At 35.5% G+C, this 22,785-nt stretch overlaps 1 protein-coding gene and 1 non-coding gene across 9 annotated transcripts in view; one reads left to right on the top strand and one right to left on the bottom strand.

Annotated features, from left to right (window-relative positions):
* Positions 1-22,785, top strand: part of CEP128 (centrosomal protein 128) — a 465,294-nt gene that overhangs the window by 121,701 nt on the left and 320,808 nt on the right. For all 8 annotated transcript variants that reach the window (XM_057544276.1, XM_057544282.1, XM_057544280.1 and 5 more), the window contains one exon: positions 4,373-4,524. In XM_057544276.1, the coding sequence (XP_057400259.1) occupies positions 4,373-4,524 (152 nt within the window). The remainder of the gene's footprint in view (positions 1-4,372; positions 4,525-22,785) is intronic.
* LOC114238668 (small nucleolar RNA SNORA18) lies at positions 19,640-19,770 on the bottom strand. The gene has a single exon (XR_003623979.1). It is a non-coding gene; the product is annotated as a small nucleolar RNA SNORA18 (small nucleolar RNA).

Here is a 22,785-nt window from a genome sequence, read left to right as displayed (position 1 = left end):
TCTATTGATGAAGTTGGGAAGAACTGACATTTTGACAATATTGAATCTTCCTGTCCATGAACATGGAATATCTCTCCATTTATTTTGTTAATCTTTGATTTCTATCATCAGAGTTTGGTAGTTTTCATCATATAGATTTTGTTAGGTTTATACCTAAGTATTTAATTTTTTTGGATGCTAATGTAAATGGTATTGTGTCTTTAATTTCAAATTTCACTTGTTTTTTGCTGATATTAGCATCCAATTTTAATGTCTTCTCTTCTTGATTTTTAAACCCATTTCTGTTGTCAGACCTGCTTATCTCATGAGTCTTTCTTTTAGAAAGAGACAGCAAGCCAATAGTGGAATTTTTTTCAGATTCATACACACACACACACACACACACACGTATTTTTTTTCCAATATATGCATACAATTAAGATTCTATCTTTTTGTTACTTGGAGATTGGTGACAAAATTTAATCACATTGTAGAAGTGGTTATCAACAATATGACTGGCTTTTTCTTATGTTGATTAGGAAGACTTTGTGTTTGAAAATTGTTAGAATGCTTTTTCAGTGGAGGTGTTGATTTAGGTTGTGGAATTTAATTACTCTGGATGTATTTCTTTTTGAAAGTTTGTGTTTAACAGAAATGTTGATACTGAAATTTTATAATGGTTTCTAGTAGACTATTTCAGACTATTTAAATATTAATGCTTCTTACTCAGATGCCTAAATTACTGTAGAAACTCTTGTAAGCATTTGATGTTACAAATTCCCCAGATTCCCTACACATAGCTCAATATGTTGCCTAAGTTAGAATTTCCACATTGCCAGAAAATCTTCACTGGATGGCAAATTTTGACATACCTATCCTAATATATTTGCATGCCATTAAGTTTGCTTGAGTTTCATGTGATGTTGTAATTTAATCATATTTTAACATCAAATACTTTAAAATTTATTTTTAAAAGTAAAATATAAGGTATTAGATTATTCATCAAATTTTCATAAAGATGCACATAGGAATTCTTATTTTGTTTGGAAAAAGATTCGGTGGTACATTTGTTATATGTTTTGTTGTCTCATAAAATCTAGTTATTTTTGGTGTCTTTGAGGACTAGAAGAATCTCTCTTTTTTTTAACTACTTCCTAGGTTAAAAAAAAAAACCCTTAAAGTTCTCTTGTCATTGTGACAGTGGACTTCTTCACCTTCTTTTAACAGTTCTAGAGTTTTCATCTTTATAGAATACTTGTATTATTTTTTAAAATTCTACATAAGAAATTACACTCATCACGCTCTGCCTGCTGTTTGTTCCTCTACCCGCTGCAAAATGACTTCCACTTCTGCTTCTAAAATTGACTTTGCTTAGTTTACTAGTGGTCTTCTCTGTCAAATTCAAAGGAATCTTTCCATTACTTGCCTTACTTGACTCCTGTTTGTTTCCTCTTAGAACTCTTCCACTGACTTCATTGTTCGTACTCTTTCCTGGTTCTTCTGTTTTAATTGTTTTCAGTCTTTGTATTTGAATCTTTTCCTTTTGTTTACAGTTTGCCTTTTAAATGCCGCTGTTGTCTAGAATCCTATTTATGATTTTTCTCACTTAGTACCTCTCCCTAGGGGTTGTTATTTAATCTTATGCCTTAGCTATCACCTACAAACGATGATCCCTAAATCTAGCTCATCTCACTCTCCTAACCTTCAACCCTCCAGAAGGAGTTGTTCATTGGGCATCAATATATGCCTTTCCAGAATGCTCAGTCAGCCGATTTACAACTGAATTCATACTTTCCTCAAAACCTGTTTTTATGTCCTATCTTAATTGATCGTATCATTCTTTATCCAGATAAGCCTAAAATACAAAGAACATCCAAACTTATTCCTTCTCCCCTCCATCTAATTAGTCTCTACATTCTGTCTATTTGTAGATCCTGATATCTCTTGAAGTTGCTTCTTTCTTGTTCCCCCTAGCCCAGTTTAGCCATGCTTCATCTCATCTCTGTTACCCTCTTAACTTGTCTTACTCTGTTGAATAGCTTGTCTGTAATCTGTCTTCTGTACTGGTACTAAAGGGACCCTTCTAAGACACAAACCTTTCATGTTATTCTCTTGATTAAAACCTCTCATTATAATTTATTGAGTTCTTACAGGGCATTATGCTACTCATTTTACACTGTCTCCTTTAGTTCTTACAACTATTCTATGAGGGGGGAATATTCTTACTTCCATTTTAATGACTTAAAAAAAAAGACTAAAGAACAAAGAAATTGAGTGCCTTGCTTAAAGTTACATTTGTTGGAAGTAGCAGACCAAATCTTTTTTCTACCCAAACTTGAACTCTTACCTACTATCCTGTACTGACCCATCATTGTTTGTAGCAAGAGTTCTTTAAAATGGAACATATAACCCGCTGAGTGTGGGAGGAGAGTGTTTGTAACACTATATTTTATACTTTATGTTTTAAGTATTTTATTTTTGATAAATGTTTCATTATATATGTATATATGTGTATATATCCATATATTTATATATATCCACACTCATATTTTATATCTATATTATGAAACATATCAAAGTATTGTCATCACACCAAATACATATGTGTTTTATAAATATACATATATGTATATGTGCTTATACACATATTCATATGTATTATCTCCATAATTTGTATAATATATTCACACTAATGTTAATTTGTATATGTGTGTGTATACACTAATGTTATATATATCATGAAACATGTCTATGTCTATATGTAGATAGGTACTATAGAGAGATATATGCACACACATATGCATATATAAATTTATAAAATAAAAAATGTATTTATAAGATGAATGAATGTGTGTATTTGTCAAATGAATAAATACATTTACACATAAAAAATATGCATATTTTCACGTTGAAGACCTAGCAGGGGTGGGCAGAGTATGGCCCATGGGCCAAATCCAGACCGCCTCCTGTTTTTGTAAAGAAACTTCATTGGACTAAAGCTACTCCCATTCATTTATGCATTGTCCAGGTCACTTTTGCAATATAATAGCAGAAATAAGTAGTTGTGACAGAGGCCATATAGCTGAAATATTTACTGTCTGACCCTTTACAGAAAATGTTTGTTAACTCCTGGTCTGTAGGCTAATTTCTAAGCTCCCTGGCAGTGCATAACTCCCTGCTGACTCTCCTGTTTCCCGCCCTCATATGTATTAGCTATGTAGAACTCCTGTGTGTGCAGTTACCTGAATATGAAATCCAATATTGTTCCTCTATGCTTTATGCTGTTTCCTTTCCCTGAAATATCACCCCAACTTCATCTCCTTTGCTTGGTGAAATTTTGTATCTATTTTTTAGAACTACCATAGTAACCAGTTCTTCCTACCTCAGTTTCTCATTAAGATAGTTAATCATTCTATCCTTTGGACTATTTTTGTATAATAACCATTTATTATACAGAAATTATACAGCTATAGAGAAATATTTGTCTAGTATCTATAAGTGCTCTTATCACACTATTAAAATACCTATGTATCTTTCATCCAAAATGTACAATTTTGACATTTTAATAGTTCTAAAGTTAGGATGTGTCTTACGAATGATCTATAAATTGGATTTGCTAGTGTTTCCTTCCTTCTTTCCTATTCTGGAAAGGAAGCTACTAGAAAAAGAGTAGTTTTAAATTGATAACATATGTTCCAATTTTTGACATCTTAAATTCATGGAAGTACTTTATTTATATGTTTTCTTTCTATTCTTGGAAGACAAGCTCATTGAGAAAAGGATTTTAGTGTTATTTATCTTTGAAAAAGATGGTGTTAATAGTGCCCTGTTCATCATATACCAAGTATTTCATGTTGAACTAAAAATAAATACTAAGTCAATTTGTATTGTTCAGTGATACAATTGTAGGTAGTAGTCTCCAGAATTAATAGATTAGAGGTCATAACACAATCAAGATTTAGCAGCATCATTTGTTTACGTTGCAAGAAAAGTGTTTTGTTGTGTGAACTTCACTAACTTCAGTTAGGTGGAGAAGCTTAGTTGAAAATTCTTTCAGTATTTTTGTTTTAGAGTTTGGGGGTAATATAGGAATGTAAGGCAAATTAAAGAAAAAATGCATAGAATTTTCTTGAAATAAATTGTACTAGAAATCAGATAACACTTTAAGTTTAGTATCAAAATGTGATAATATTGGATGACACAGCAATGTGTATATTCTAGAAAACTGTGTGAGACTTGAAACAATAGAATGACAAATTCTGAAAAGTCTGTTGGGTGACAGTGACAGTTAATAAGTGGATTGTATTAGGTAGAATATTAAAACATACCATTCGAAAGTACATTATCCTGTGAGTAACGAACAACCATCAAGCTTTACATTTTCTCTTTTAAGGGGTTGAGCGGGAAAAAGAGGATCTGGAGAAGCAGATGTCAGATTGGAGAGTGCAGCTGAACTTCAGTGCAATGGCATCTGAGTTAGAGGAAGTGAAGCGGTGCTTGGAGCGAAAAGACAAGGAGAGAGTACATTTGGCAGCACAAGTAGAGGTGACTTTGCTGTTTTTAAGCTGTATTCAAAGGACTTCAGTTCTGTTTCATAGAATTGCTTAATGAAATTTTAATATAAAGATTGTGATGTTTTATGAACTCTAGTTTGGATATAGATAAGGTAAAGTTATATAGATGACCACTTTAATTACATATAAAAATTTCTATGAATTCATTTCTCTTCATTGGGACCTCAAAGCCAGGATACCTATCAAACTTGAAAATATTCTTGTTCCAGTAGCAATTGAGCCCGTCCCTCACACAGAGGGGCCTTTTTTCTTTGAAGAAACAGTTATTTGGGGGGGTGAAACTGGCAGAAGGCACAGCAAAAAGTTATTAGTGATATTTTTTCTTTGGAAACATAAAGGGTTTCAAATCTCCAGCTGTTTTCTATGAGGTAGAGTTGATGCCTCCATCAATTTAGAGTTGTGTAGTAGTCATGAATGATGTGGTAACCATGAGTGAAGTGTAACTAGGCAGCTGCCATTTCCAGGTTGCCTTTTATCTAGCACAGATGGCGTATCAGAAAATATTAAAAATCAAAGGAAAGGGGCTTCCCTGGTGGCGCAGTGGTTGAGAATCTGCCTGACAATGCAGGGGACACAGATTCGAGCCCTGGTTTGGGAAGATCCCACATGCCACAGAGTAACTGGGCCCGTGCGCCACAACTACTGAGCCTGCGCGTCTGGAGCTTGTGCTCCGCAACAAGAGAGGCCGCGACAATGAGAGGCCCGTGCACCGCAATGAAGAGTTGCCCCCACTCGCCACAACTAGAGAAAGCCCTTGCACAGAAACGAAGACCCAAAACAGCCAAAAATAAAGTAACTAAATAAATAAATATTAAAAAAAAGAAAAAAAAAAGAAGGATCCACTAGCTAAAAAAGAAAAAAAATCAAAGGAAAGAACTTCATAAAAAGAAAATGGCTTAATTCCTATTTTAATTATGCAAATTAGATCAAACATGGAGGACACATTTGGAAATAGATATGTATCAGTCTTACTCTGTTCTTATTAGTGAAGTTGTGTTCTAATTGTAATAAGTTGCCAGATTTGAAGAATTTCCTAAATAATAATAAAAGGTAGAAAATTGGTGTTAAAAGCATATAACTTTATACAATCCAAAGGAAATATTTAATGTTACTGCAGTCTGAGTTTCTCTTTCATCTTGTCTGTACATCAATAGAAAATGTATTTTAATTAATTAATTAATTAACTTTAAGCTGATAGTTAAGTTTAAACACAGTCTAAAATCTCTACATTTTTTATTCCCCCCCCACCATGTTTTATGTTTTTGACATCAAATTTTACATCTTTTTGTGTATCCTTAACTGTTTATTGTAGTTACAGTTGATTTTCTGACTTGTCTTTTAACCTTCCACTAGCTTTTTAAGTGGTTGATTCACTGCCTTTACTATATATTTTACTTTACCAGTAAGGTTTTTTCCTTTCATATATTTTCCTACCTTTATAGGGCCTTTCCTTTTTCACCTAAAGAAGTTCCTTTAACATTTCTTGGAAGGCTGGTTTAGTGGTGTTGACCTCTTCTTAGTTTTTTCTTGTCTGGGAAACTCTTTATCTCTCCTTCAATTCTGAATAACTTTGCCACATGAGTATCCTTGGTTGTAGGTGTTTTTCCTCTCATCACTTTAAATAAAATATATCATGCCACTCCCTTCTGGCCTGTAAAGTTTCTGCTGAGAAATCAGGTGATAGCTTTATGGGGCTTCCCTTGTATGTGACTTGATTTTTTTTTTTTTTTTTTGCTGCCTTTAAAATTCTCTCTTTAACTTTTACTGTTTTAATTATGGTATGTCTTGGTGTGGATCTCTTTGGGTTCATCTTGTTTGGGATTTTCTTTGCTTCCTGGACCTGGATATCTGTTTCTTCCAGCAGGTTAAATTTTCAGCCGTTATTTCATCAAATACATTTTCTACCCCTTTCTTTCTCCTCTCCTTCTGGGACCTCTATAATGTGAATGTTACTATGCTTGATGTTATCTTAGAGGTCTCTTAAACTCTCCTCATTTTTAAAAATTCTTTTTTCTTTTTGCTGTTCTGATTTAGTGATTTCAGCTATTCTGTCTTCCAGGTTGCTTACGTATTCTTCTGCATCACCTCATCTGCAGTTGATTGCCTCTAGTGTATTTTTCATTTCAGTTATTGTATTCTTCACCTCTGATTCCTTCTTTTTTATATTTTCTAATTCTTTTTCGAAGTTCTAATTGTGTTCTTCCTTTCTCCCAAGTTCAGTGAGCATTTTTACGAGCATTGCTTTAAACTCTGTATCAGGTAAATTACTTACCTTCATTTCATTAGTTTTGTGTTTTTTTTCCTGGGGTTTTATTTTGTTCTTTTGTTTGGAACAGAGTCCTCAGTCTTCTCATTTTGCTTCACTTTTTGTGTTTGTCTCCATGAATTCAGAGAAACAGTTACCGCTCCACGTCTTGAAGATGTGTCCTTGTGTAGGAGTGTCTTTATACAGACTATGTATGTCCAGTGGCTTTTATGGAAGGGCTGTAGCCGAAGTGATCCTGGGCTTCTCCTGGGGTGTATTGGGGGCTGCTCCCTGGTGGTAGGGGTGCTGGGGCTGGAGCCGTATGGGCTGGGGCTTTGCCCAAGGCCCATAGAGAGCCACCACCTTGGCAAGGGGGCTGGAGCCAGAGGGGCTAGAGTTGGAGCCCAGCGTGAACCAAGGCTTCTCCAGGGGTGTGCCAGGGATTGCCGCCTTGGTGGGGGACTGGGGAGGGAGCCTTGCGTGGGCTGGGGGGGTCTGATGAGGCAGTCTTGGCAGGACAGCTAGGGTGTTAGGCACTTGTCACTCTGCTGCCTCTGTTCTGGGACTTGGAGTAAGTTTGTGTTGCCAGTCTTTAAGAGCAAAGTCTCAGTTTTCTACAGCCCTCCAGCTCTCCTGGTTGTAAGCCCTGCTGGTTTTCAAAACCAGTTAAGGGGGCTTGTCTTCCAGGTGCCAGTCTGCAGGGCTGGGGTGCCCGAAGTTGGGACTGAACCCCTTGTTCCTTAGGGAGGACCTCTGAGTTTGTGACATCTCCTTTCTCTTTTGGGTCACCTGCTGGGGGTTGACCTGCTGGGTTGTGACTAAATTACTTCTCTTCCCCTTGTATTCATCTTGGTGTGGTTTTCTTTCTTTATATCCTTAAGTGTGGAAGAGCTATTCTGCTAGTCTTCAGGTCATTCTCAGAGATAGTTGTTCTATAAGTAGTTGAAGTTTTCGTGTGTCCTTGGGAGGAGGTGAGCTGAAGGTCTTCCTACTCTGCCATCTTGATCTTGCCTTCCTCTCTACATGTTTAATAAATTCTTACTAGAAATATTCTCAGAGCAGTTGTAATTGTAGGACTTTTAAAGTTCTTTTATGAGAATTATTTAGCCTTTTATTCTACTGACAAATGTGGTAAAATATATGACTATTTTGTCAAAGTTAAATATTAAAAAAAAAAAACTATGCTAATGATGCTAGAGGCAGAAAAATCTCTTTGCTGAGTTGTTTAAAACCACATGTTGGTCTGTCCTCCCTCCCTCCTTCTTCTTCTCCCTTCCTTCCCATTGTTTCTTTTTATTTACCATTTATGGAATAAATTGAAAAAACCTCAAGTATGTAGACATTTAAAAATTATTTATACTGTAATAATGTTCTCATTGAAAGAGACTGGCTTTCCCTTTGTCCTAAATTAATAGTTCTTTTACATTTTCACATGTGTTACCAGAAGAGTTGGAATTCTCTTGGGTTAGTTGGGGTAGGTTGTATAGATTTGGATATGAAACACAATTGGAGAGAAAGATTGAACATTTACTCACATATGAAATAGTTAATGACCATCTATTACATGCCAGGCACTGTTCTAGTTACTGGTGACATAGCAATGAACAAAAACCCCTCAGATTTCCCTGTTCTATGAAGATGATATTCTAAAATTGACATAGAATGTTCTTTGAGTTTGTTGCAAGTATAATTGAAATTCCTTTTGGGGGATGAAAGATTTTTTTCCTAATTTCCATTGAAAAGGATATCACAAAAAGACATTGTTCATACTGGAAGAAATTACCATTTATCAGTTTTCCCTGACTTTTCTTATTTTTAACAGTAAAATAATTAATTAAATTTATATCAGTTGTTTTAGATTTAGTGACACTTCTGATTATGGCTTGTTTATTTTTTATACTTGTGGAGGCCCTTTGAATATCTTTATTCCTAAGCTATTCTCAAAGTGACATCTAGTATAGACTTTGTGAGAGAGATATATATAGGTCATGGATCACTCAATTTAATCTCTAACAGTGGAAAATTTATTGAAATTTAATTGAAAAACATTTAGCCTCTGCTTTATTTTTGGTGGCATGGAGTATTGCCTTATACATTCTATAAAAAATAGAAATTAATCTCCTTTAGTTGCTTTTTTAGAAATCAAATATAAGTAAGAAAAGATGCATAAAATGAGATTATTGATCAGGCCCAAGAACATTTGAATAGTAACATTTCTTGTGGTTTGTTTGATCATTAATGTCTTTCTCTTTAACCTTGACCTAACACCTCTCCTGCAGAACCTTATACAGTCTTGTAGACTCATTTTTTCTTTATCTTCCGTCCTCATTTCCATCTTTTGTCTTTGTTCTAGTTGTTCAGTGTTTCCATAGTGTCCTCTTTTTGTGGAAGTTCTAAAGCTTTTCCTCCCTGAAGCCTTCTTGGATTGTACCCATTGCAATGATAATCCTTCTTTCTGAACCATCCTTTTGCCTCTGTCACTGAGGATCTTATGGCACGCATCTCACCCTGTCTTAAAGTGCTCTGGATATGTTTCTTTAAAATTTCAAAGCAGGTTGAAATAAAGGAGAAATGGGGCTGCAGAAGAAAGCGGTCCTGTCACCAAGACAAATCTGACCTTGATGTCCCTACCTTGGTAAAGATACCATTTTTCAGTGTCTTGTCCTCTGGACAAGACATCTGGAAACTTGAGTTTTCTGTGTCCTAGAATTAATGTGACTCAGGATGCTGGTTCATATTAATAGTGACACTTGCAAGAGAACAGTATATAGAAGAGTGCCAGTTCATTGATGTACCCTGTGGGAATCCTACGTGGATATTTATACACTCTTCTCTTGTGCAGGGCACCAGTCTCCCAGTTTTCTGTACCTACATTTTAGAAAGCTGAATTAGTAACCAAAAAATTGTTGGTGAACTCAGAATCAGAGAGTAATGACGTCTAAAGGACTGTTTGTTCATGGCTATAGTACGGCTCCCCCACCCTCTGCCTCTCTTTAACAGCATTCTTGTACGCAGAGATCCTGTTTACTTTAGCGGATTCTGTCTTTATTCCTGGAGTATGTTGAACTGATTTCTTCTGTCTTTCTAACAATCTCCTCTGCTTCCACTATGATGCTTAACCTTCTGTTTACATTTTCTTTTGATATGTTGCTGTGCACAGATTTTGCTCTGGGCCATTTACCAGTATTCATTGATGTTATAATTCAAACTTGTGGCATTCTGGGAGCCACTTATGAATTAAAGACTTAGACCCTTTTCAAATCATAAATGAGTATGGGGTAAGAACCAGGTCTTATCTCAATATCCTTTTATGCACCCCCTGCAAACAACGTCTCACCCATTTTAGGCACTCAGTTAATATTTGTTGACTGAAATAATATATTGTAGAAAAACTTTACAGTTAATTTTCAAACCTAACATTTGTTGTCCAGTCATTCCTTAAAAGCACATTAATTTCTGGAAGAGTTGTCAGTATTCAAGGGGACCTTTGCTCTTTCTCACTAATTGCATTAGTTTTTGTTGATCCAGAATATATATTTTAAGCAGTTGTCCTACACTGGGGAAAAAACAATGAAAATAGCTTGTGAAAAACCCAAATGAAAGCTACATTTGAGTATGCATAATTTACTTTTCAAATTCTGTCTAAGACCTTAAATCTGTATGTGCATAAAAAATACTAAGTGTGGTTTTTCTCTTCTTCTAAACTTGAGTTGAACCTCATTAACCTTGATAGGCTATTTGTATTCATAAGAATTCCAGACCCACCACCAGAGCCTCCCATCAAGCCTCTTAGATAGCCTCAACCACCAGAGGGCAGACAACAGAAGCAAGAAAAACTACAATCCTGCAGCCTGTGGACCAAAAACCACAGTTACAGAAAGACAGAGAAGATGAAAAGGCAGAGGGCTATGTACCAGATGAAGGAACAAGAAAAAACCCCAGAAAAACAACTAAATGAAGTGGAGATAGGCAACCTTCCAGAAAAAGAATTCAGAATAATGATAGTGAAGATGATCCAGGACCTCGGAATAAGAATGGAGGCAAAGATTGAGAAGATGCAAGAAATGATTAACAAAGACCTAGAAGAATTAAAGAACAAACAAACAGAGATGACCAATACAATAACTGAAATGAAAACTACACTAGAAGGAATCAATAGCAGAATAACTGAGGCAGAAGAACGGATAAGTGACCTGGAAGACAGAATGGTGGAATTCACTGCTGCGGAACAGACTAAAGAAAAAAGAATGAAAAGAAATGAAGACAGCCTAAGAGACCTCTGGGACAACATTAAACGCAACAACATTCGCATTATAGGGGTCCCAGAAGGAGAAGAGAGAGAGAAAGGACCAGAGAAAATATTTGAAGAGATTATAGTCGAAAACTTCCCTAACATGGGAAAGGAAATAGCCACCCAAGTCCAGGAAGCGCAGAGAGTCCCATACAGAATAAACCCAAGGAGAAACACGCCGAGACACATAGTAATCAAAGTGGCAAAAATTAAAGACAAAGAAAAATTACTGAAAGCAGCAAGGGAAAAACGACAAATAACATACAAGGGAACTCCCATAAGGTTAACAGCTGATTTCTCAGCAGAAACTCTGCAAGCCAGAAGGGAGTGGCATGATATACTTAAAGTGATGAAAGGGAAGAACCTACAACCAAGATTACTCTACCCGGCAAGGATCTCATTTAGATTTGATGGAGAAATCAAAAGCTTTACAGACAAGCAAAAGCTAAGAGAATTCAGCACCACCAAACCAGCTCTACAACAAATGCTAAAGGAACTTCTCTAAGTGGGAAACACAAGAGAAGAAAAGGACCTACAAAAACAAACCCAAAACAATTAAGAAAATGGTCATAGGAACATACATATCGATAATTACCTTAAACGTGAATGGATTAAATGCCCCAACCAAAAGACATAGACTGGCTGAATGGATACAAAAACAAGACCCATATATATGCTGTCTACAAGAGACCCACTTCAGACCTAGGGACACATACAGACTGAAAGTGAGGGGATGGAAAAAGATATTCCATGCAAATGGAAATCAAAAGAAAGCTGGAGTAGCTATACTCATATCAGATAAAATAGACTTTAAAATAAAGCATGTTACAAGAGACAAGGAAGGACACTACATAATGATCCAGGGATCAATGCAAGAAGAAGATATAACAATTATAAATATATATGCACCCAACATAGGAGCACCTCAATACATAAGGCAACTGCTAACAGCTATAAAAGAGGAAATCGACAGTAACACAATCATAGTGGGGGACTTTAACACCTCACTTACACCAATGGACAGATCATCCAAAATGAAAATAAATAAGGAAACAGAAGCTTTAAATGACACAATAGACCAGATAGATTTAATTGATATATATAGGACATTCCATCCAAAAACGGCAGATTACACGTTCTTCTCAAGTGCGCACGGAACATTCTCCAGGATAGATCACATCTTGGGTCACAAATCAAGCCTCAGTAAATTTAAGAAAATTGAAATCATATCAAGCATCTTTTCTGACCACAACGCTATGAGATTAGAAATGAATTACAGGGGAAAAAACGTAAAAAAGACAAACACATGGAGGCTAAACAATACGTTACTAAATAACCAAGAGATCACTGAAGAAATCAAACAGGAAATAAAAAATACCTAGAGACAAATGACAATGAAAACACGACGACCCAAAACCTATGGGATGCAGCAAAAGCGGTTCTAAGAGGGAAGTTTATAGCTATACAAGCCTACCTAAAGAAACAAGAAAAATCTCAAGTAAACAATCTAACCTTACACCTAAAGAAACTAGAGAAAGAAGAACAAACAAAACCCAAAGTTAGCAGAAGGAAAGAAATCATAAAGATCAGAGCAGAAATAAATGAAATAGAAACAAAGAAAACAATAGCAAAGATCAATAAAACTAAAAGTTGGTTCTTTGAGAAGATAAACAAAATTGATAAGCCATTAGCCAGACTCATCAAGAAAAAGAGGGAGAGGACTCAAATCAATAAAATCAGAAATGAAAAAGGAGAAGTTACAACAGACACCGCAGAAATACAAAACATCCTAAGAGACTACTACAAGCAACTTTATGCCAATAAAATGGACAACCTGGAAGAAATGGACAAATTCTTAGAAAGGTATAACCTTCCAAGACTGAATCAGGAAGAAACAGAAAATATGAACAGACCAATCACAAGTAATGAAATTGAAACTGTGATTAAAAATCTTCCAACAAACAAAAGTCCAGGACCAGATGGCTTCACAGGTGAATTCTATCAAACATTTAGAGAAGAGCTAACACCCATCCTTCTCAAACTCTTCCAAAAAATTGCAGAGGAAGGAACTCTCCCAAACTCATTCTATGAGGCCACCATCACCCTGATACCAAAACCAGACAAAGACACTACAAAAAAAGAAAATTACAGACCAATATCACTGATGAATATAGATGCAAAAATCCTCAACAAAATACTAGCAAACAGAATCCAACAACACATTAAAAGGATCATACACCATGATCAAGTGGGATTTATCCCAGGGATGCAAGGATTCTTCAATATACGCAAATCAATCAATGTGATACACCATATTAACAAATTGAAGAATAAAAACCATATGATCATCTCAATAGATGCAGAAAAAGCTTTTGACAAAATTCAACACCCATTTATGATAAAAACTCTGCAGAAAGTGGGCATAGAGGGACCCTACCTCAACATAATAAAGGCCATATATGACAAACCCATAGCAAACATCATTCTCAATGGTGAAAAACTGAAAGCATTTCCTCTAAGATCAGGAACGAGACAAGGATGTCCACTCTCACCACTATTATTCAACATAGTTCTCGAAGTCCTAGCCACGGCAATCAGAGAAGAAAAAGAAATAAAAGGAATACAAATTGGAAAAGAAAAAGTAAAACTGTCACTGTTTGCGGATGACATGATACTATACATAGAGAATCCTAAAACTGCCACCAGAAAACTGCTAGAGCTAATTAATGAATATGGTAAAGTTGCAGGTTACAAAATTAATGCACAGAAATCTGTTGCATTCCTCTACACTAATGATGAAAAATCTGAAAGAGAAATTATGGAAACACTCCCATTTACCATTGCAACAAAAAGAATAAAATACCTAGGAATAAACCTACCTAGGGAGACAAAAGACCTGTATGCAGAAAACTATAAGACACTGATGAAAGAAATTAAAGATGATACCAACAGATGGAGAGATATACCATGTTCTTGGATTGGAAGAATCAACATTGTGAAAATGAGTATACTACCCAAAGCAATCTACAGATTCAATGCAATCCCTATCAAATTACCAATGGCATTTTTTACAGAGCTAGAACAAATCATCTTAAAATTTGTATGGAGACACAAAAGACCCCGAATAGCCAAAGCAGTCTTGAGGCAAAAAAATGGAGCTGGAGGAATCAGACTCCCTGACTTCAGACTATACTACAAAGCTACAGTAATCAAGACAATATGGTACTGGCACAAAAACAGAAACGTAGATCAATGGAACAAGATAGAAAGCCCAGAGATTAACCCACGCACCTTTGGTCAACTAATCTATGACAAAGGAGGCAAAGATATACAATGGAGAAAAGACAGTCTCTTCAATAAGTGGTGCTGGGAAAACTGGACAGCTACATGTAAAAGAATGAAATTAGAATACTCCCTAACACCATACACAAAAATAAACTCAAAATGGATTAGAGACCTAAATATAAGACTGGACACTATAAAACTCTTAGAGGAAAACATAGGAAGAACACTCTTTGACATAAATCACAGCAAGATCTTTTTTGATCCACCTCCTAGAGTAATGGAAATAAAAACAAAAATAAACAAGTGGGACCTAATGAAACTTCAAAGCTTTTGCACAGCAAAGGAAACCATAAACAAGACGAAAAGACAACCCTCAGAATGGGAGAAAATATTTGCAAATGAATCAACGGACAAAGGATTAATCTCCAAAATATATAAACAGCTCATTCAGCTCAATATCAAAGAAACAAACACCCCAATCCAAAAATGGGGAAAAGACCTAAATAGACATTTCTCCAAAGAAGACATACAGACGGCCACGAAGCACATGAAAAGATGCTCAACATCACTAATTATTAGAGAAATGCAAATCAAAACTACAATGAGGTATCACCTCACTCCTGTTAGAATGGGCATCATCAGAAAATCTACAAACAACAAATGCTGGAGAGGGTGTGGAGAAAAGGGAACCCTCTTGCACTGTTGGTGGGAATGTAAATTGATACAGCCACTATGGAGAACAATATGGAGGTTCCTTAAAAAACTAAAAATAGAATTACCATATGACCCAGCAATCCCACTACTGGGCATATACCCAGAGAAAACCGTAATTCAAAAAGACACATGCACCCGAATGTTCATTGCAGCACTATTTACAATAGCCAGGTTATGGAAGCAACCTAAATGCCCATCAACAGACGAATGGATGAAGAAGATGTGGTACATATATACAATGGAATATTACTCAGCCATAAAAAGGAACGAAATTGAGTCATTTGTTGAGACTTGGATGGATCTAGAGAGTGTCATACAGAGTGAAGTAAGTCAGAAAGAGAAAAACAAATATCGTATATTAATGCATGTATGTGGAACCTAGAAAAATGGTACAGATGAGCCAGTTTGCAGGGCAGAAGTTGAGACACAGATGTAGAGAATGGACCTATGGACACCAAGGGGGGAAAACTGCGGTGAGGTGGGGATGGTGGTGTGCTGAATTGGGCGATTGGGATTGACATGTATACACTGATGTGTATAAAACTGATGCCTAATAAGAACCTGCAGTATAAAAAAACAAAACAACTAATACTAAACTTTCATTGGGTTATTTGTATGGAAATATGTTAATGTAAATGTTTCGGACATTACATGAAATTTCTAAAAATCTTATATTTGTATTTGTATGGAAATATGTATGGAAATATGTTAATATAAATGTTTCAGACATTACATGAAATTTCTAAAAATCTTATATTTGTATTTGTATGGAAATATGTATGGAAATATGTTAATATAAATGTTTCAGACATTACAGGAAACTTCTAAAAATCTTATATGTTCTGGTATAATGTTATAAGTAATAATCCTAGTTATTACTTTAAAATGTATATCTCAGAAATAACTAATTTTCTTGTCAACTGAATTATTATGAACTTTCATCAAATCTTTAACCATGGTCATTTTTAAGTCTTTTGTCATTTACAGACAGTTCTGGGTGTACTCTGATGATTTTGCAAATATGTTCCTATAAAAGGGTTTCATCTTCAAGAAATTCATGGAAAAGACTCTGACAAGTACAGGTTTCTGGTAACTGACTGTACTGCTGAACTGAATGAATAAGCATTTTCAGAACTCTAATGAAAAACTGATGAACTCATAAAAGTGCTAACAAAAGATCAAGATGAAAAAAAAAATTAATTACATGGGACTGAGTGAACTGATGAGGATGAGTATAATTTTTGTGACTTTCTGTCTGAATTAAAAAAAAAAAATCCCACAAGGACTCAGAGGAAAAAAAAAAAAAAAGAAAAAAAAAAAAAAAAAAAGAATTCCAAGCATCCTTGATCAATGATTCCTCCTGATTTAATCTCAGCCTTCATGTTCCATCAACTTATTCTTCTTGGAAAAAAAAAAAAATTTGACTTTTAAATTCAATGAAGAACTTCAAAGAAAAAAAAGCAAGGTGCTGTACATAATATAGATTAAGTTTTGAAAGTGATAATTGAGTGACAACTGACATGATTATTCATTAGCAGAAACTTGGGACTGTAATGCCAGCACTTCCTTTTAAGAAGAGAGAAGATTGTGGAAAATAAATGATAATCAATAAGAACTTTTTTATGATTAGTACAGTAGAAACAGAAGGAAGATTGTTCCTTTCATGCATGCTTTTAGGATAAACTGTTTTGATTTTTACATTTTTTATATAAAGCTGGCCACTTTCCTATGCAGTAATGCCCACTTCAATACTACTTTTAAACCCTTCTTAGAGACCTATGGTCTTAGACATCTTAATAACCTTGTCTGTAATTTCCTATTGTACTTCTTTTTTTAAAATCTTAATAATTTCTTCCTTTTCCAAGGGCATGTTGTAAAATAAGGTATTACCTGAGCAATAAGTAATATTTAATATACAGGTTAGATTATAAAGAAAAATATTGGTAGCAAAACTTTATAGAGAAAGGCTAAAATTGTGGGACCTAGTAGAGATCAAGTCTGCCACTATTATTAACCAAATTAGCTCTCACATTAGGACAATTGCTAAGACTGTAGATGCACTGTACTCCAAGTTCTTAAAAAAGATGATTATTGGCAGAGATGCTTTACAAGTAAAAACTCTAAAACTAAACAAACCTTTATACTTCCTGAAAGATTTAGCTTAATTCCAAGGTCTTTCATCTATATGGAAAAAATAGGAATTTTAGGAGTTGGGAAGAAAGGCCGTTTTTCTATTTTCTGTAACTGAGTTGCAACGAATATTTCCATAAAGCCAGAAAGTAGAAGTGTACTGAGCATTTTAATTTTGCTTTTAAACTATCACTAATATTTATTATAATTTATCATTTGAATGTGGTGAATAAAGAAATAATTTAGGAATAAAAATGTCCATTTTCAAGTTCTTTCTTTTCTGAAATCATGATGATTTCTGCATCATTTTTTACATATAAATTGAATATGTAGGCCTTTGTGATTCTTTGTGTGTATGTGATGTGTGTGTGCTTGTTCGTGTGTGTGCATGCATGCTTGAGGTGGTGCTGAGAGAGGGAGAAACTTATATTCCTCACAAAATAATGATGTATCGAAAACTTATATTAGCTATAGATTTAATATTTAAAGCAATTATAAGGATAAAATATAGCCTTGGGAATAATGATTGAAGGACTTGCTTTAGAAAAATGGGTGATATGAAACAAATGAGGTAATGTTCTTTTTTTTTTTTTTAATATAGTTATTTATTTATTTATTTATTTTTGGCTGTGTTGGGTCTTAGTTTCTGTGTGAGGGCTTTCTCTAGTTGCGGCAAGCGAGGGCCACTCTTCCTCTCAGTGTGCGGGCCTCTCACTGTCGCGGCCTCTCTTGTTGCAGAGCACAGGCTCCAGACGCGCAGGCTCAGTAGTTGTGGCTCACGGGCCCAGTTGCTCTGCGGCATGTGGGATCTTCCCAGACCAGGGCTCGAACCCGTGTCCCCTGCACTGGCAGGCAGATTCTCAACCACTGTGCCACCAGGGAAGCCCTGAGGTGATGTTCTTGCCTCAGTAATTGATGGTTATTCATTTCTTGACTACCACAAATGCCATTAAAAGGGGGATAAGTAGACTTTATAATAATCCAATTTAAACTGTTCTTGCATTATACCTGTAGTCCTAATCGTTACCTTATCATTAGAGTGATTTTAATTTGATAGCATATCATTTTAAGTGGAAAACTAAATTGTTTTTTAGGTGTTTGTTTTCAGGCAACTTTCTACAAGTGGAAATGAGATTGTACTGAGCCTTAAACCACAAAAAAGTCAACACGTTCATTATACTCTTGGAAATGTTCAAATAGTATGAATTATCTTTGTAAGAAAATTAAACTAAATTATTCATATGCACTGAGAAAACATTCTTTTAGTTTTTAATAAGTATCCATGGCTAACATAAAGGTTAATGTTAGCAAGTTTTTTCAAATCTATTAAATGCATTTAGTCTCTAGTACTTCACTGGGTGAAGTATGTGTTTATATTATGCAGTCTTTTATTTTGGGGGAACCTGTAATGATAAAACGTTAGACTGTTTGCTCTTCCTTAAAGAAGATTATAAATTAGGCAAACTTTTGGCAATTCTGATTAAAGAACAGTACCTCCTACTAAGAAAAACTAGAAAAGCTGGGGAAGACATATATTTTAAAAAACCTGTTTGAAGTTATCAGAGAGTTATCTGGGGACAAGGACAGGAGGGATCAAGTATTCTGTTAAGGAGTGGAATGCGAAGTGACGGGCCTGACACTTAGCATCATTTTCCCTTGTAATGGGTTCTGAATCACAAATTGAGCGGAGTTTACAGCAGAGCTTAGGCCCATTGAAGAGGAAGAGCCCGGTGAACATCTTGCAGTTTCAGTTGGGGATACCCAAAGGGCTAAACTTCTGGAGTCTGGGTGAACTGAAAATACACTAACAGTCACAAAGACTGTAACATAGCTTTGAATCTGCTTTGATTTTATCTGTCCTTATCCTTACTGCCCATTTACACAAAAGTACAGTTGACATGAGTCAACTCATTCAAACATGAGTTTGAATTGCATGGGTCCACTTATATGCAGATTTTTTTTTAAAGGGTTTTTTTAAGTTATGTGTAACACAAAGTTATTTAAGTCAATAAATTTTTAAGGAATTTCACATGTTCTGATTCTTTCCACTGCCAATCACCTTAGTTCCTCCAAACTCATAATCTTCAAAATAAAATAGCCCTTTCAAAAAGAAGTTATCGTGTGAGTCAGCCCACAATTCTTTTAGTTAGGCTTCTTTGATCTCCAATGAAATATGGACACACTTCAAAATTCTCCACCTGTAATCTTTGGGATCCAGTTTCCTCAAGCGATTTACTTTAGGACCATGTTTAGGGTCAGGCGATGGATCTGCCTGGTTCTGAATTTGACACCCTCTAAAAATGTATTAGGTTCAAATCATATTCACTCCTAAGCCATCACACCCTAGAACAGTACAGATCATTGGGAATGCCAATACCTAAGATAAAAAGTTTGTTAGGTTTTTCATAGTTTACTTGGCAGCTCTGTCTTGTAGTTCTTTCCCACAGATCTAACAGGTAGTTCTATGAGTAAAGGAAACCACACAGTTAATCTATGAGGCGTTTCCAATGACAGATATTTTTAAACAGTAAATATTTCAGTACTACATGATCTGTGGTTGGTTGAATCCATGGATGTGGAGGAACCATGGATACGGAGGGCCAACTATAAATTATACTTGAATTAAACCCCTGTGTTGTTCAAGGGTCAACTGTAAATCTTTTGGGGAAGAAGGTATGATCATCCTGAGCCCTGATACTATTTCTATAATTTGTCATACAATGTCTAGCCTTTAATCAAAACTTAGCAGGCAGATCAGGAAACAAAACCACACTACTTTTTAGCAATAGAAAAAAAAGCAAGAAATAGAAACCAGCAGATAGACTATTCAGATATAGGTGTTAACAGAAATCAACTTTAAACGATGGTTATTAATATGTTAAGAAATTAGGTTATAAGATATTTAATCCTAGCAGAGAATAGGACATTATGAAAAGAATCACTAGAAATCTGAGAATTGAAATATATAATAACTAAATTAAGAGCTGGATAGGTAGTTAGAGTTTAACGGAAGATTAGACACATATTTTTTTCTTAATTCTCTAAAGAATTTTATGAGGCCTCCATCCATATATATGCTTAGGATGTATAATATAGTATGTGGTTTGGTTTCTGGTTTTGTGTTCTGTTTTTTCTATTTTCTAATTGGCAATGAGAAAAACAACTTATGCAGTCGTTTCATTCAATGCATTTTGATTAAGGGCCTGTTAGGTGTTGGGTCTGGTGCTAGGATCTGGGTGTACACAAATGAAATCAACATTGCCCTCAATAAAGGCACAATCACTGAACTTGCATTTAGCACTTAAGTGTCAATTCGCTAGAAAAACCAGGCCTCTTCAGTGTGGGTGGGCAGAATCACTGTGAGGCTTAAAATGGAGAACCAGGGGTATGGGCTTGGGGCCTTGAACCTTTGGAAGTGGGCATGGGGCTCCTCCATCCCTACTGCGCCAAGATGGGTCCTACCCTCCAAGGACAGAACAATATATATATTATATTGTTTATATATTATTATTATATATTATATATATTATATATATATAAAGGCAAAGAGTCGTCAGAAGACAAAACAGCAGAAATATCTTCAAATAGAAATTGGTATTTGGTGACTGAAAGTCTGAAACAATGGTTTCATAGTTTTACAGGTTTAATGATTTCATTATTATGTCACATTCTTCATTTATATTTGTAGCCTTGGGTATGTGCACAGCCTACATGACCACCAGGGATGATTACTGTTTTAGCTGGACTCTCTTTGATTGTCTATTTCCCTGCTCCTCCCATTCAGCTCTGGCTAGGCTGACTTTGTTGTTATCTCACTTAGCTTTTAGCCTCTCCACTAACTGCTGGCTGATTTTTTTTTTTTTTTTTTTGACAGTGCCCTTTGGTATAAATTGCTCCACAATCTGATTCAGTTAAAGTTGGGCCTCTCTGCAAGGGTAGGGTGTTGCCAGTCTTTGGGGCATTCTCTGATCCCAAGAGAGCTCTCCTTAGCTATCCTTTACTTGATTCTCTCTATTAAACTTCTATCTGATATGTTGTTTCATTTGTTCCTACTAGTGATATGGAAACCACCAGCCTCTTAACTGCTCACACCCAAGATCACCATTGTTTTCGACATCATCCTTAGAAATGAATTTTCTTATGCTTTGTTACAAATAACAGCAGAGCTATTGAGCTTTCTGTTCATATGACCTCTCTCCTTCTCAGCATGACCTCTGCATCACTGCATTGGAGCTGAATTCAGGAACTATAATTTGTTTCCCTCTGGAGTGATACTCCAGCTCTTCAAGTGTGGTGTGGGGTAGGGATGGTAGTCTCTGATCTTCACAGTTTGCCCCTTTTGTTATGGACCCTTCACTGTATTGAGTGAACTTGGGCAGGGGCAATCTAGATGTACTATGCCTTTTGCCCTACAAGTGGGGGTTGGTTGGGGGAAAGGAGACTTGTCCTTTGGCTGTGCCTTCTTGGGATAGAGCTTCTGCAATTCTGATCTGGGGGCCTGCCCCTCTATGGGTGAATTTGTAGCCCTAGACTGGGAGCTGGGCATAGGGGAAGTCCTGTCTTCTTGGGCTATACTTGCCTGGAGTGTTGCTTCATTCACACTGAGCTAGGGAAGCATACATTGGAATAGATTGTGGCTGAGATGCCACAGCCTCTCATTATTCTTACCAAGATTTAATAGATTTTCTTAAATAAATGTTTCTTTATTTGCTCTATGCCCTTAGGACAATTTCCAGATGCTTTAAATGGTTTTTATTTTTTAAAATAATTTTTACCAGTTAACTGGTTGTTTTGCTGGGAATAGGGTCTGCTAACCTCCTTACACTGCCATTTGGGAAGTCTTCCTCCTTGGGAGAAATAGTGTACCAATTAGGAAAAAAATATCCACTCTGAGTCACAGAGAGACAAATGATGGAAAATATGGAAACATTTATAACAGATATGTGGGACATAATGAAAAGTTCTGAAGTTCTAATGTATATATAGTTGGAATCTTAAAAGCAGAAGAGAGAGGCAGAAACAATATTTGAAGAGAAAAGACATCAGTTCCCATAATTAAGAAGTCCTAAGAATCCCAAGCAGGACAGATACAATGAAAATCACAACTAGACATGTCATAGTAAAATTAGTAAAACCAAAGAGAAAGAGAAAACATCAAATGCAGCTAGAGGGGAAAGAAGATGTATTACCATAAATGATCAAAATGGAAACCAGAAGAATAGGAAGATGTCTTCAAAGTACTGAAGTAAAATATTTGCCAATCTAGATCCATACCCAGTGAAAATATTCTTCAGAAGTGAAGGTGAAGTAAAGATATTTCTAGACAGCAAAAACTGATGAATTCAATTTTAGCAGAACTGATACAGTAAAGGTAATATTTTGAAGAAGAAAGAAGAAAAATGTAGCAGGGAATGAAGACCAATATATGGGGTAAAAATTTGGGAAAAGTCTAAATGAATATTGACTTAAAACCAGTCGTAATAATATCTTTTTAAAATTATTTAGAAAATTAAAATTACATCAATAATACTGCTTAATTTGGGAATTGTACATTAAGTTGAAGTGTT

Source organism: Balaenoptera acutorostrata, chromosome 3 (assembly GCF_949987535.1).
Source record: "Balaenoptera acutorostrata chromosome 3, mBalAcu1.1, whole genome shotgun sequence".
Taxonomy (NCBI): Eukaryota; Metazoa; Chordata; class Mammalia; order Artiodactyla; family Balaenopteridae; genus Balaenoptera; species Balaenoptera acutorostrata.
This window is presented reverse-complemented; position numbering and strand designations above follow the sequence as displayed.